This window comes from Grus americana, chromosome 7 (assembly GCF_028858705.1).
Source record: "Grus americana isolate bGruAme1 chromosome 7, bGruAme1.mat, whole genome shotgun sequence".
NCBI lineage: Eukaryota > Metazoa > Chordata > Aves > Gruiformes > Gruidae > Grus > Grus americana.
Genome location: NC_072858.1, coordinates 5817775 through 5831613, shown reverse-complemented (window position 1 = coordinate 5831613; position 13839 = coordinate 5817775). Strand labels below are relative to the sequence as shown.

The 13839-nt window shown below is 45.6% G+C and overlaps 1 protein-coding gene across 13 annotated transcripts in view; it reads right to left on the bottom strand.

Moving 5' to 3' along the window:
• FGFR2 (fibroblast growth factor receptor 2) overlaps positions 1–13257 on the bottom strand; it is an 86826-nt gene extending 73569 nt beyond the window's left edge. For 4 of the 13 annotated variants that reach the window (XM_054831725.1, XM_054831722.1, XM_054831726.1 and 1 more), the window contains exons 1-2: positions 12771–13256; positions 8159–8415 (exon numbers count right to left, since the gene is read on the bottom strand). In XM_054831725.1, coding sequence (XP_054687700.1) covers positions 8159–8333 — 175 coding nt within the window. In that variant the 5' untranslated portion in view covers positions 8334–8415; positions 12771–13256. Of the gene's footprint in view, positions 1–8158; positions 8416–10636; positions 11143–12770 lie in introns of those variants that run through there. The other 9 variants (XM_054831714.1, XM_054831717.1, XM_054831718.1 and 6 more) reach the window with 5 other exon arrangements.
• Between the last annotated feature and the right edge of the window lie 582 nt (positions 13258–13839).

The following is a 13839-nucleotide window of genomic DNA, read 5'->3' as shown; positions in this document are numbered from 1 at the left end:
GTTCTTTATTTGCATTTCAAGAGCAACATAAAACCATAACAGAACATAGCATAAATCCAAACATAAAAACACAACCTTTTTCTTCCAGGTTTGCCGAAGGACATGCTCGGCAGTCAACAAGCAAAAGAAATAAATTACAACTGTGAGGTTAAAAATTGCACAATTTCATGTTCGAGCATTAGTTCTGGATGCAGAGAACATCTACTCAGATACCCTATAAGCAAGTCAGCAGTTGTTTCTTTTGTATGCGGTCCCATTTTTACTTGACTATACAAATCCTCTTAATTTTAGCAGCTCGTCTGGAAGTCTCATCTTGCCTGTTCCCCTGAAATTCATCTTCCCCCACTTCCTAAAGTGGGATTTGGAAAAAAAAAAAGTCACTGGAAACAATATCCCCAAAGCATCCCCACAGCACTTTTGAAAGTCCTATCCACAACGCATACAAACCATCCAATATTCTCCAAATACTTCAAAGCTTCGAGGTATACCAGGCTCCTTTTTAACCGAGAGCAACACTTCGTCAAAAGACATCAGAGCTAATTCAATTCCAGCTCCATGCAGAGAACAGTCACCAGTGGCACCTGGGGACAAGGAAGGAGCAGCAGAACCAGCCCTGAAGTTAAAATCTAGGCTGGCTATCTGCACTTCCAGGTGGCCCACAACCATTTACATGACAAGGGTTATTTTTAACTTGCAGACACCCCCCAGTCACTCCTTGCTGTAGCAGTGGCTCCTGGGCACTTTGCCATACTAATGGAAGATGGTTCAAATGCTTCTGAATTGTTAGGAGAAGGGCTATTACTGAGTAGTGGCGTGCTGCAGATTTATTACGCAACCTCCACGTTAATCCTGCACGTCTGAAATACCCGTGCTACCCCGGTGAGTAAACAATATCAGATAAGTCTGGGTACTTCAACACTGTAATATCTAAACAGGATTATTTTTCATGATTGAACTATGTTTAATAGACCCAAGCTCAAGAACCGTTCAAAATTTAAACTGGGGTTTAAAAATTATTTTTAAGAGCTGTTGGGTGGCATTCAGAATTATAAATCATCTTACTTTCCTTGAAACAAATTAAACATTGCAACACGGAGACACTGAGCAGGGCACTTTACAAACTTGCACAGCAAGTCTCACAAAAGCACGCTCTTGCGGTGCCTTGCTGCCCAGCGGCCGGTCCTGCCAGCAGCTCGCCTGTACCCCTGCGCACCCGTACAGCCCACCCGAAAGAAAATCATGAACCTTACGGTGGTTTTCTACACCACAACTTTTTATTAAGTTTAAAAAACTAAGTCACAGCACGGTGCTCTGATCAAGATCTGTTCTATCCAACCACAATTTAACTGCCTACAGACTCGTCCCGGTTAGTGCAGACAGCTAAGGCATGCCCAGCCACAGCATCCAGCTCCAAACCCCACTCAGAAACAGCCACAAGCCCCCAGGAGAAAGCCTGAGGTGGTAACTACCACGTCACAAAGCTTTCAGAATAGAAACTTAGGAAAAGCTAGGAGAAAAAAAAAAAAAAACCTAAAATGCAGCCAAAATTTGATTTTCTCCTCCCCAACCAGCTTCTCATCCTCCCTTTTCTCCCTTCCAGTCCCCCAGCCCATTGCCCTTCCCAGTAAACCCTCACAAACGCAACCCTTTTCCTTGGTAGGAAGGAACATTCCCCTCCTCTGGGTTCCTGTGGCTTTGCTACCGTACGGCGCTCCGCGAGGCTGCTCGACGTCGGTTAACGTCCCAAACTGATGAGCCAGTTCTTTTGCGGGGGAGGAAAAGCAATAATTACACACAACTTGCAACGGCATGCGAGGAGGGGAATGAAAGTAGGTCAGATCTCACAACTCCTCAGCTTCGCTGAGGTTCACCAAATGCTTTCACTTACAGTCATTTTAAAAATACAATTACAATAATAATAGCATGGCACGTGAAGGAAGCGGCACGGTAGAATTCAGCTAGCACTTAGTTTGTCTTTCTGTCCCTCTCTTCAATAGGGATAATGTCATTTGTGTGGTGACAAGCAGCAAAAGGACCTGAACCAGCGGAAAGTGAAGCCCATGAGACACATCTCTGTACCAGGTGCTGACTACCCTGATACTCAGAAGTAGGTCCAGGGAACTTGAATCCCTAAAAAAAAAAAAAAAGGGGTTGTTTGTGGTTTTTTCAAAAAAAAACTCAAAACCAAACCAAAATCAGTAATAATTAAGAGATGGGAAAAGATAACCTGGAGATGTACATAACTGGTATATGAATTATAAGCTGGTTTTAAACGCTTAAAAAAATGCATATAAATATTTACCCCTCTTACAGATTATCTCCCAGTGCACGTTTCGTAATTATAACAGGAGCTGTTGGCTGACACACTCTTGAAAAATCTGGTCTTTGTTTAAGATTTGCCTGTATTCAAAGTTGCTCCAACTTCTCTTACAATCAGTTTAAAAGCCAGTTTAATCTCCAGTACTACAAGACCACATCTCTGATTTGGGGGCACACCGTGCCAAATCCAAAAAGACCACTGGTACAGACATACGGCACGATGTGCTGAACCTAAACTGAAATTCAGACTGCTGTTGAAATCAGTTCCCAAACTGCTGAAAGGATAACTTTACCCCGGCAGGCTCCGTGCCAGACCAAGACTTGCCCGGTTTCCCACAGCCACCACAAACACAAATCGGTGGGTCCTGACCGACTCCGCAGAAGATGCTCCCACTGACCAGCTGCGATGGAGGAGCACAGCGTGTCCAGCCTGCGACCGGGGAACCAAACCCTCACTCACGCTGGTGCAAAACTCCAGAGTCTTCATCGTTCCAGATGTGGCTTGGGTTCCTGATGTCTTTTCAGCATGAATTTTGCTCTTGTTTAACTACACTGAAATAAATTTTCTCTTCTAGTTAAACCAGGTGCACTATTACAAATAGACAAGATGGAACTTGCCTAAGTGGGTGATGGTTCTTTCAAAAACACAGATTTGTATTGCTAAGGAGTGCTGCTTCGATGAAAGTCTCCGCTTTCACTCTAAAGCTTCAACCTTGAGGACTCACCAATGTTTATCACTTAAAAATCTGACTCTTCTAGTAAGGAATTTTTCTCTATTAACAATAGAAAAATGGACAGTTAAGTCTTTTTCTCGTACTCCCATCCGTTCCTAAACTAAATATTCATTCTAAGAAAATACGAATCTTTGAATGTATTTGTATAAAGGCAAGTGATCATTTCTTCTGAAGCTGGGAAGCTGGATATAGAAACATGCTCATTAACAGCTATGCTATGGTTATTATTAAAACACCACAATAGTCCATCGTCTCATGCGCACACAACCTTGATTAACTGGAGTTGTCAGCATTTTCATTGTAAGTTCTGCTTTCAAAGGTTTGCAACGTGCCTGTAAAAAAAAAAAAGTTACTATACCCTGAAATTTGTTGCAAGTTTTCTGCCAAGGAAGAACTATTTTAAGATCAGAAAACTATGCATCCATTGGAGTTGGTGGCTGGTTTGGGGTTTTATCTATACGAATGGTTTTTTAAAAAAAAAAATAATAAAATAAAAAAACTCCACAACTCAGCATCTTTGAGAATCTTCTGGCTCCATAAAAAAAAAAAACCACCACACTAAAGGAATCATATTCCTAAAAGTTAACTTTCCTTTCTTCAGAAAGCTGCAATTGTAAAATACGGCAGATAAACCTGAAATACACAATTATCTGTGCTACTTTTTTGCAAAACAGTTGCCATGCTGACACATTACCAACTCCCAGTGTCTCATCAACACCGACTGTAAATAACAACCCTACCCATGCCCAATTAGTCTGCAGCTCAAGACCATGCCTCTGCTAAAGGACTGCGGATTTTAAACACAGAATGGACACAGTAAGACTGATTTAATCTGGCTGCTTGTACAATTCCCCAGAATCTCAGCTAGCAATTCCTGTACTGGGCCAAATAACTTACTGAACCGGATCTCTGAAAGGGCATCCAGCCCTCACCCGAAGCTGTGGGGATGTCACATTCCTCCATAATGGGCTGTGATAATTGCCCTCCCTTAATAAAACTAGAAAAAAAAAAAAACCAAAACAATCCTCTGATTTAACTAATCAGTTTGAATTGTTAATCTAACTTGCAGATATCAAAGCCACTGCTCTTGTTAAAAAAAAAAAAAAAAAAAAGAAAAGAAAAATTGTAACACAGGAACCTCAGGTGAACTTTTTGCTTTATTTTTCCTACCAAATCGGAAGCAGCATCCTGGTGCTTCTCCACCGCCTCTGCCCAGGGAAGATGACCACTGTGCAGGGTCCCACCAGCCCTGCAACCTCGCAGCAGGGTTGCACCCAGACGGAGAGGACCCATGGATGGGGAGCACGCTGCTCCCCGTGGGACAGGGGACATCCCACCAGCCCAGCATCACTCATCCACGTGCTGCAGCATGGGAGCCCAAGCACCACCTCACAAGACCCCACATCCCGATCCAGGCAGGTCGTGGCGGCTAACGAAGGATCTAACGAAGGATCCATGCTAACCACTGTGACCACAGGTGACATTAAACCATTAAGCACTGCCAATGTTTTTACACAAATGAAGGTATATTGCTCATACTGTGCAACACTTTTACAAAAAGGAAGGTAGTGCTCTGGGTACTGCACTGAACGTGTTTATATTTGTGTGTTGCTCAGTGCCAGCAAATAGCTGTGACCGAGTTAAAACCCAAATGACAATGCATTACTCACTTCCAAGCCCACCACAAGCACACCTCACCCATCAAAGAAGGTCCCTCTCCTTCACTGCTGCTCCTAGGAACCTCCCAAACTCACATTTCAGGCCATTTGGAACTACTGTGTTTTTCACAGGACGCAGAATTAGGCTGTCCCTTGTGGAAAGCTTAAATTAGTCCTTTGAAATTTGACCTAAATTAAAAGAACTGAAACACATTGTTACCGCACCCAGCGAGGGCTCCGAGCGGGTGCTCCAAGGACAGCGTCAAGGCGTTGCATGTGGGGAAGAGACTAAATTAGCTACCCAGCAGAACGATAACACACAGCTTGGGCAAGGGAAGGTCAAGGGAGAGCTTGCTATTTATCAAATATATGTCTAAACTAATTATTCAGTTCACAAAGTAACCCTTCAACCTATGTGTGCGGTCAGAGCCCTTTCGAAACATTGGCTATCATCAAAGGCCGTCACAGCCCGGGGTACGCAGAAAGAGAATGGCTCCTTTGTACACACTGGGGGAGACTTATTTCTAAATATTTAACAGCAGAAAGTCTTTACACTCTCTAGGATAAAAAACATATATGTAAACACTCAATACAAGATATAATTCGACAGTTGACAGTCCCCAAACTAACTCCTACAGGTCCTGTTTCTGCTCACACGGCTCAACAGCCTCAGATGTTCCCATCATTGCTTAGGGAAGAAAGCACCACAACCGACAACCACCATAGTGAGGATCCAGCCCTTACTGAGCAACGTTGACATCATAATTTACAATGGCTCAAGATACCGTCTTCAGCGTTAATACTGTCCTATGTACCAGAGTAACATCTAATGGTCACAGACGAGATTCAGAGCTCAACAAGTCCAGTGTTTCATAAAAGCTGCCAACGAGATCACAGTGACTGCCGGTAACCAAAGGCAGAGTACCTTGACACAAGACAATGTCTTGCACGTATCCTGCACGTATCCACGCAGCTGAGCACCCTATTAGATAAAGACTGCTAACCAGATACTCTGAAGGAAATGGCTGCAAATGTCCCTAAAGTTATGTTTAGCTAAGAGACAGGAGTATATTCTCTATTACAATCCAAGGAACGAAAAGCCACCATCTCAATTCCTGTTAACGTTGCATACAGCTTTTTGAATATTCTGAGTCACTAAGACAATAAATAGTAACAATAAAAGCACCTAACATAAAAAAAAAAAAAAGGACAAAATTTACGGCATGTCCACGAAGGAAGACTAAGGAACAGATCAACACGTGTCACCAAAGGTCATGGCCCTGTCGACCTTCTCGGCTGGTATGAAATGTCATAGCTCTAATGACTGCATCAGCAGCAGCCCTACCGAAAATTTACATTATTAGAGCACCTGACCCCCCAAATTAGCTGCGGCCAAAATGTTTGCCATTTACTAAATTAAAAAAAGAAGTCTGCTTTGTCTTTGGAGAGATTTTTTTGAAGGGTTTTTTGTTTTGTTTTCAGCTTGGAGAGCTTGTGGGTGGCAATGATGGAACCCAGAGAGGTGACTGTGTAAAAACTGGGTTTTTTTTTTTTAAAGGGGTTTAACAAAGTACATAAAGGAGGTTTTATTTCCCAAATCTCAGGTATAAATCCCACACAACTCCCTGTATTCTGCAGCATAAAAGCTCTTATTATATCATTAACTTAGAAGTGGTTTTGGGGTGGGTTGGGTTTTTTTTCCTCATTTCTGGTAATGATTCGGGTTCTCACGTCTAAAATTGTTTCATGTCAGTAACATTCCTGCCCAGGGAAGAAGTTTTAAATCCTTTTTAACAATTTACTTTTTGATAAAACCTGGATCCCTTGGATATTCACTGTGGAAGAAACATTTTTAAACAGTGCTTTTTAAAATAACAAAAGCTATTCTTTCCCAGAAAGCTGAAAAATTATCAAGCAGCATTCAAAACATGTTACTCTTCTCCCTGTAAAATACTCCACCAATCATGCAATCACATTCTTTCTGATTTAACCCTAAAACTAGGGGACCTCACGACAAACAGCTAATCTGAAACCACAATTATTCATGATTTTGCCATTCCTCTGAAAAGCCAAAAAGGCACCAGATGTGCAATTAGCAAATCATACAGTCAGTGGTGATGAGAGTTTGGCTTTTTTTTTTTTAAATTCTCGAGTTACCTTCAAAAGAGAAAAAAAAAACCCGTCGCTATCAGCAGTCTCGACAGCTGACAGATGACAATATTGCTATATTTTGTTAATTTTTTTTTCAGGAATGCTCGCTAGGGAAGAGGGCTCATAGTCTCTAAATAGTTCATCCCCTGCCATCAATAAAAATGTACTTGGAACGGATTCTAAAAATGTGTTAGCTGGTGACGTCTATTTTTAGAGGCAGTGGATAGAAACAAATAAGTTTTGCATGAAAATATATGAAATAAAAACAAAGCAGTATCCGTGGACATGAGTAGTAGAATGTGTAAAGGCCAAATTCTCTCCGGCAAGCTTGCTGGATCAGAAACGCTCTATGGATCATTTTATATTGGTTTGACAGTTATTAGAAATGCAATCATTCTTCCGGAGGACAGGTAAAACCTTATGAAAGGAAAACCTCGCTTTCCCCCGAAGGTGCTCAGAGAGCAGGAAAGATCCGACACAATACAGTAAAATCATTCTTAAATACAATCAGCTCACGACAATAAAAAAAGCAGTCTCTCCTTAGCTCTTTAGAGAAGAAAACCACTTTGCAAAGCTCGCAAAACGGATATACCTAAAACATACCAACAGGTGCAGGCTCAAAATAGGAGATTTTATCAAAACACCCCTTCCAACGTCAAGGTCTCAATTAGCCTTTGCTTTCACAGTAATCAACTGCAGTCCTTGCTATCCAGATCTCAACACTTACACTTCCAGAACTCGCAATCCAGACACTGTACCGATTGTTCTTGGATATTAACAGCAATAGGGACATTTATTCTAAGTACAAACACCAATAAAGCTGCAACACCATTTTTGCAGAGTGCCTGGCAAAATGAAACATTCAGGCCACGCAACTGAAAACCATTGGGATTAATTTTTCTCCGAACTTCTCAGGTTAAGACAATCACAAAGACACGCAGCTACGTGGCCATCTCGCTCCTTGGGACAGCAACACGTAACACGTATGTAAGTGCAAGACTGGTTTCCTTCAAGACCCATTCCTGAAAACTTTCAGCCGCACACTTTGATTATACAACGTGATGACAGTCCCAAGTGAAATCATTGACACCGCTGGCTTGCATAAGATTAAACGCACGCTTGCATGAACACAGCCCATGTGTGAGCAGGAAAAGTCAAAAAACATAACTCTTGAGGGCTCATCTGTTACTTGCCTCGGATTTACCAAAGCATATAAACATGTCGAGTTCTATTTCAGATGTTCAGACATTTAAAATTAACTTATTTTGCAGAATTAAGGATTCTAGAGAGATTTACCTTCAGGTTCCAGCGTGGTGTCTTCAACAACTAAATTAAACGAAGGTCGAGCCAGGGAAAGTCCAGCCATGGTGACCACCACCAGGCAGATAAGGCAACCCAAATCCCAGCTGACCATCTTTTTAGAGTAAATTCCTGGTCCATTTCCATATCTCCATGTGGACTTTAATCCCATCTGAACACCTCTAGAGAAGCATGGAGAGAAAGCAGTGCCTTCGGCCAGGGTAATACCTCCTGCCTTGGAACGACGGCTGCTGCTGTGGGGAGGAGAGAGATTTAACACTGTCAGCGACACCATCTTAAACAGCAAACCGAAAAAACTTCAGAAAGCCCCGAACAGAGCTGAGGTGAGAGGGGGAGGAGGAGGAGGATGGGAAAAATAGTTTTCCAGCTTCAAGAATATGTGAAAAGTGAGTGACTTTTCATTTTCTGTTAGCAGTTTCCATCATCACCTGAGGCGTAACCAAGTCCTCCTTGTTTTCACAAAATCACTTCTCAGCACATATTTAGAGAGCTATTTTACTGACAGAAAAATATACAGTTTTTAAAAAATGAGAGGCACACACATGTGCAGGCACATAACCTTTAATGCTACAAAATTACCACAATTATACAAATTATATTCTTGTTATTGTTTGAAGGTTTATGTAAGTTTGCCTTGTTTTTCATTCCTTCACCTAGGCAGTTCTGCAGCCAGCTGAATTTGCAAGAATTCAGTAATTTTCCACAAGAAAAGCAGTTGAAAATTTAGACTTGGATAATCTGTAAAACTTTATTTCACCTCAGGACTTCCAGCTTCCCTATGGAGGTACCTTCTTCTGGCTCAGTTGAGTGTCCTTTTAAAGCCCCAAAGTCCTGTACAGGTGAAAGGCTCCAGTCTTTGCAGGGATACTGGTTAGCTGCATCGCATTACAGGCAATTAAAATCTGTATAAAGTGTGGTACAGATTGCAGTTTCACAGGAGATCTCCCCAATATCGTTTTCCATTCATATATGCTAAACTGCATGCACAAACATTTCTCTTCTCTCTTATCTTATTGAGATATATTTTTCAGACGGGGTGGGGGGAAGGTGTCTCTTACTCATAGTAAAACTTATTTAAATGGATGGAGTTAACTGGTAATCCAGACATGGGCTGATGGAAGAGAGAAGCGGTACCAAAGTAACCGGCACTCCCTTCAGGGGACCCTGTTGCCACCACACCAAGGTGCCAGGTGAGGATCAGAACATCCTCACCGGGTGATTTAACAGTTCAACCAGAAAATTAGACCTGATTTTCCGCTTCAAAAATAAAAGATGGTAAACCTCAGCAAATGGATAAAACAAGTAACTGCAGCAATTGTTCTATCTGGCCAATGATTCATCTTAGATGTGATGAAACCCAACTGAAGCTTAGAGAGCGCTCGTCTTGAAGGAAAAAATAACATAAAGCACTCTTTTTCCCTCCTGCCCTCGCCCTTTAAAAACAACCAAAAAAAACCAACCCCAAAAAGGGGAAATTGTAGCCATAAAGGCAAACTTCTCAAAGCTCCCTCCATTTGGATATGGTACTTCAGTATACAGTACACAGACACATGGACAAATACTCTCCTTTTATAAGGCCAACTATTAAAAAGTTTACTCAGATTTCATTAGCCTTTTGCTACCTGCACGTACAAACCAAGTTCACAGTGCTAAGGAGAGAAATGCTGTTGAGGCATCTTTTATCTTGGGTACTATATACAGTAACTTCGAGAGTCAGTAGAAACAGATTTTAGATGACATGAAAAAGGCAGTTGGGGCAAATAATTAATAAATGGTATTTCAGGCGAATCTCTGATACTTCAGGGCAAGCTTTTCTCACCTCAACCGATAGCAGCTCAAAGCTCTGTCCCTCCTTTAGAGATTTAAGCATAGCGTGAGCATCCCAGACCACAAGCTAGCAACTACTATTAAATCTCCAGTGAAAACACCACCAGACCACTGCAAAAACATTTGCAAAGAGCTTGCCGAGCTCTAAATAAGCACAGAGCAGGTGTAGAACTGAAGAGAGCTCTGTCTCCCAGACCGGTTTGCGTTTGGTGAAGGACTGGAGCAAATCCTCCTGGACTCTACCTCCCACCCAAGACAACCGCCCTACTCGCTGTCTGACAGCCCCAGCGCTGTATCTCAGTTTATCCAGCTGTAAAGCAGGTAGAAACGCTAATTAACAGACTGGATGTAATGCTAATTTAATTTCCATAAATCATCCTGTAGAGCCTGATTAAAGGCTATGTATATAAATGCAAAATTTAATCATAATTTTGCAAAAAGAAAACATACCAGAATGCTAGCATATAATCCAGACTCTCTTTTTTAACAGCATTAATTCCACTTACATTTCAGCCGTTTAAGATTTTTAGGCTACATTAAACGCCACTGAAAGCACGTTTGTGGTTCCTACGCTCATCCTAAGCCCTGAAGTGCAGCACAAGGCTACCTGACCACACATCTTCTCACCTGAAGATTTCTGCCAGCTTCTGCACCTGAACATCTGCCAGCAGAAAGAAGGGGCTCTTGATCCACAGGGCAGCAGAAAATTCAAAACCGTGGCTTGTAAAGGTGTAGCAAAGCAAAAATCAGAGCTCTGGACCCATCCATGGAGCCAAACCACTTTTTACCACCACGAGAGCAACCAGGGTTCCGGGATTGCCCTTTCCCCAAAAAAAAAGCAGAGTCCGACGAAGATGAAACAAAACCAAATTCTTTTCATAGTTTAATCGCCACAGTTGCTGGGGGACCGGTCTCTGGAAAGACCTCCTGCGCTGGATAATTATGTACCTCTATCTCAATGTTTGGAACACAGCCCCAGCATGCTTTTTGGCCTCCACAATTCTGGCTTCCTGACTACAATACCATAATCCCTCCTGGAGTCTCAGCCTCAGTGAAAGCCACACGTAGTGTTTATTTTGACCCTTGAAAGGGAACTCTGTCTCTCTTCTCAGCCTACACTTTGGGGAGGAGTTGTCAGCCCCCAGTGATTGATGGCTCTCCTTGCCACTCGCTCATCAAGTCAATTTTCACCTCGTCACATACCTGCCCAAATTTCTTTGCCAAACTGACAAGCATGGGAAAGCAGACTGGTTTGGGAGCCCAACCAAATTCCTCCAAGCTGTACTTCAGTTTAAACACAATCACACACACAAACAAGTAGTACTTGTTCAGCAGTGGCATTAATTAAATTCAATGCTCAGTGTTCTTTTTAATCTACTTCCATTGTTGTTTATAAGATGTTTATCACTCCCCAGGGAGAGTACAATTTGTAGAGTATGTTAACCAAATCAATACATTGCTCGTTGAGGAACTCTTCAGCATCTTTCTCTACTAGGCAGGGAATAGCAAAATCTGAATAAAATATGGATCTTTCCCCCGCAAAGAAATCTCAAGCGCCCTAAAAGCCCAGTAGCTTCATCAGAAAAATCCAGGTAAGTGAAGCTTTAAAGCTAACAGCTTTATATACACGTACACCCACATATATACATATACACACACAAATATATATGCGTCTACAAATATATACACATGCAAATATCTAACAAGACCCTTCATCATAGTTTAATCTCCAAGCAAATCTGAGCATCACAGTTATTAAACATTAATTCTGGAGGACTAATGGGAACCGGCTGGCAGCTTCGGTACTTTTTCATTGTTTGAACTTCTTTCATTTGCTTTCCAGGACTATCCTGTTTTTCTCAAGTCTTTTGCCACTAAGAGATCAGGGGGGAGGAAAGAAAAAAAAAAAAATCTGCATTTTAATTGACATTCCAGCGAGAGAGAGAAGTCCAGAGGCTGCTGATTGCTGTCTATTCAGCCCAAACAGGCTTTTCAGATGAAAATGAGTAAAGGCTAGTGGAAGATTTACAGGGATTTGGTACAAAGGAGACAATGAAGTTTTAAATGTTGATAGCGTTTCACACCAAACGCATAATGGGTCCCTGTTTGAACGGGCCGTTTTGCATTTAAATATATATTTCATTGAGGATTTCTTTCCTCCCTCATCTCAGACGGGGGCGGTTATGTACCGCCGGCCCCTCTCCCCCGAGCGCCGCGGCGGGGAAGGACCTCCCGCTTCTCGGCTGCGCCGGGCTCCGGGCGGCCCGTCGAGGCGGTGCCGGTCTCCGAACCGGGGGGCTGCTCCCTCGGAGGCTGAGCCTCCCTTTCTCATCCCCCGCTGGAAGCCGTCCCCAAAGATATCCGTGCATCCAACAGCCGGGGCGGGGGGGGGAGCGGCAGGGACCCAGAGGGTAGCGGTGTTGCTCGGGCTTCCCCCCCGCACCGCGGAGACGAGCGAGTGACAGACCGACCGACCCGCAGCCCCGCCGGGGAGCAGCGGGGGAACGGAGCCCCGCGCCGCCCCGCCGCATCCCTCCCCGGGACTGCCCGAGCCCCGCACCGGCACAGCCCGCCCCGGTGCCGGCGTGCACCAGGTGCGAGGCCCCGCGCCGGGAGCCGGAGCGCTGCAGCGGGCACAAGGCGCCGAGGAAGCGCCGGGACTCTCAGCCCTCCGCCACCTTGCAACCGCCTCGCTTTTTAGGGGCTGCGCCTTCCCTCCGCCCCGCTCCCCCCCGCGGCCAGCCCAGCCCGGTGCCATTACCTGCAGCGAGAAAGCTCCGCGGGAAGGGTCCGCTCCCCCGCAACAGGCGGGCTGAGGCGCGGTGCCGAGCAGCGGCTCCCCGGGACGGGGAGAAACTCCTCCGCGGCCGCGGTCACTCCGCAGGCAGCCCCGGCGGGGCCGGCTGGCAAGCCCGCAGCGGCGCAGCGGAACGCATCCCCCGCGGGACGCGGCTAGGGGAGGCAGGAGGGAGGCGAGGCGAGGCAGGAGCCGGCCCGGCGTCCCGTCCCGTCCCCTCGCTCGGCTGCAGCGGCTACCGCCTCAGAGGGGCGAGCCCGCCGTGCCCGGCGCCAGCAGCCTCCTCCCCCGCGCGGGCATCGCCGAGCAGAGCGCCGCGGGTCCCGCTCCGCTCCATCCAGCCGCCCTCCCCGAGCCGCCGCAGCTTTGTCAAGCCGACAACCCCCCTCGGGTGGGTGGTGGTTTTTTTTTTTTGTGGGGTTTTTTTTTTTCCTCTCCCCCCTCTCTCCCGGCGCACTCCTCCGGCTCCCTTCCTCCCTCCCCTGGTCACTCCCCCCGCTGCAACCCGAGCCGTTTCCTGGACGGCGCTGCTCGGCTCTGCCAATCGTGGCGGCCGCGGCGCGGAGCCCCTTCCCCCGCCGCCCGGCCCGGTGAGCCTCCGCTCCCGCGGAAGAGGTGCCCTCAGCCGCCACCCCAGCTGGGTTCCGGGGCTGCAGAACCGGGGCGGGGGCGAGAGGGGAGCAAGAGTCCCCCCGCTCCGGCCGCCGCGTCCCCAGGGATGTCTCACAGGGCTGGAGGGGGAGGAATCCTGCCCGGCTCCGCTGGGCTTGCTCCGCTAAAAGTTTTCCAGCGGGTTGGGAAGGAAGAGTGGGGAGCAGGGGATGTCCCACGGGGGCAGTTGGTTCGGGCACGGCCTAGGCACCACCAACCCGGCTTGGTGCCTCCCGGGATCCCGCACGTAGCGGGGTGATGCAGGGGGCATCTCAGTCCTCACGCAAAAATAGTACCAGCACAACAGCTTTCCCTGAAAACCTCTCCCGAAGTTTTTTTGGCTCAGTGGCTGTGGCTGGCCTGTGGCTTGTCCCAGCTAGAG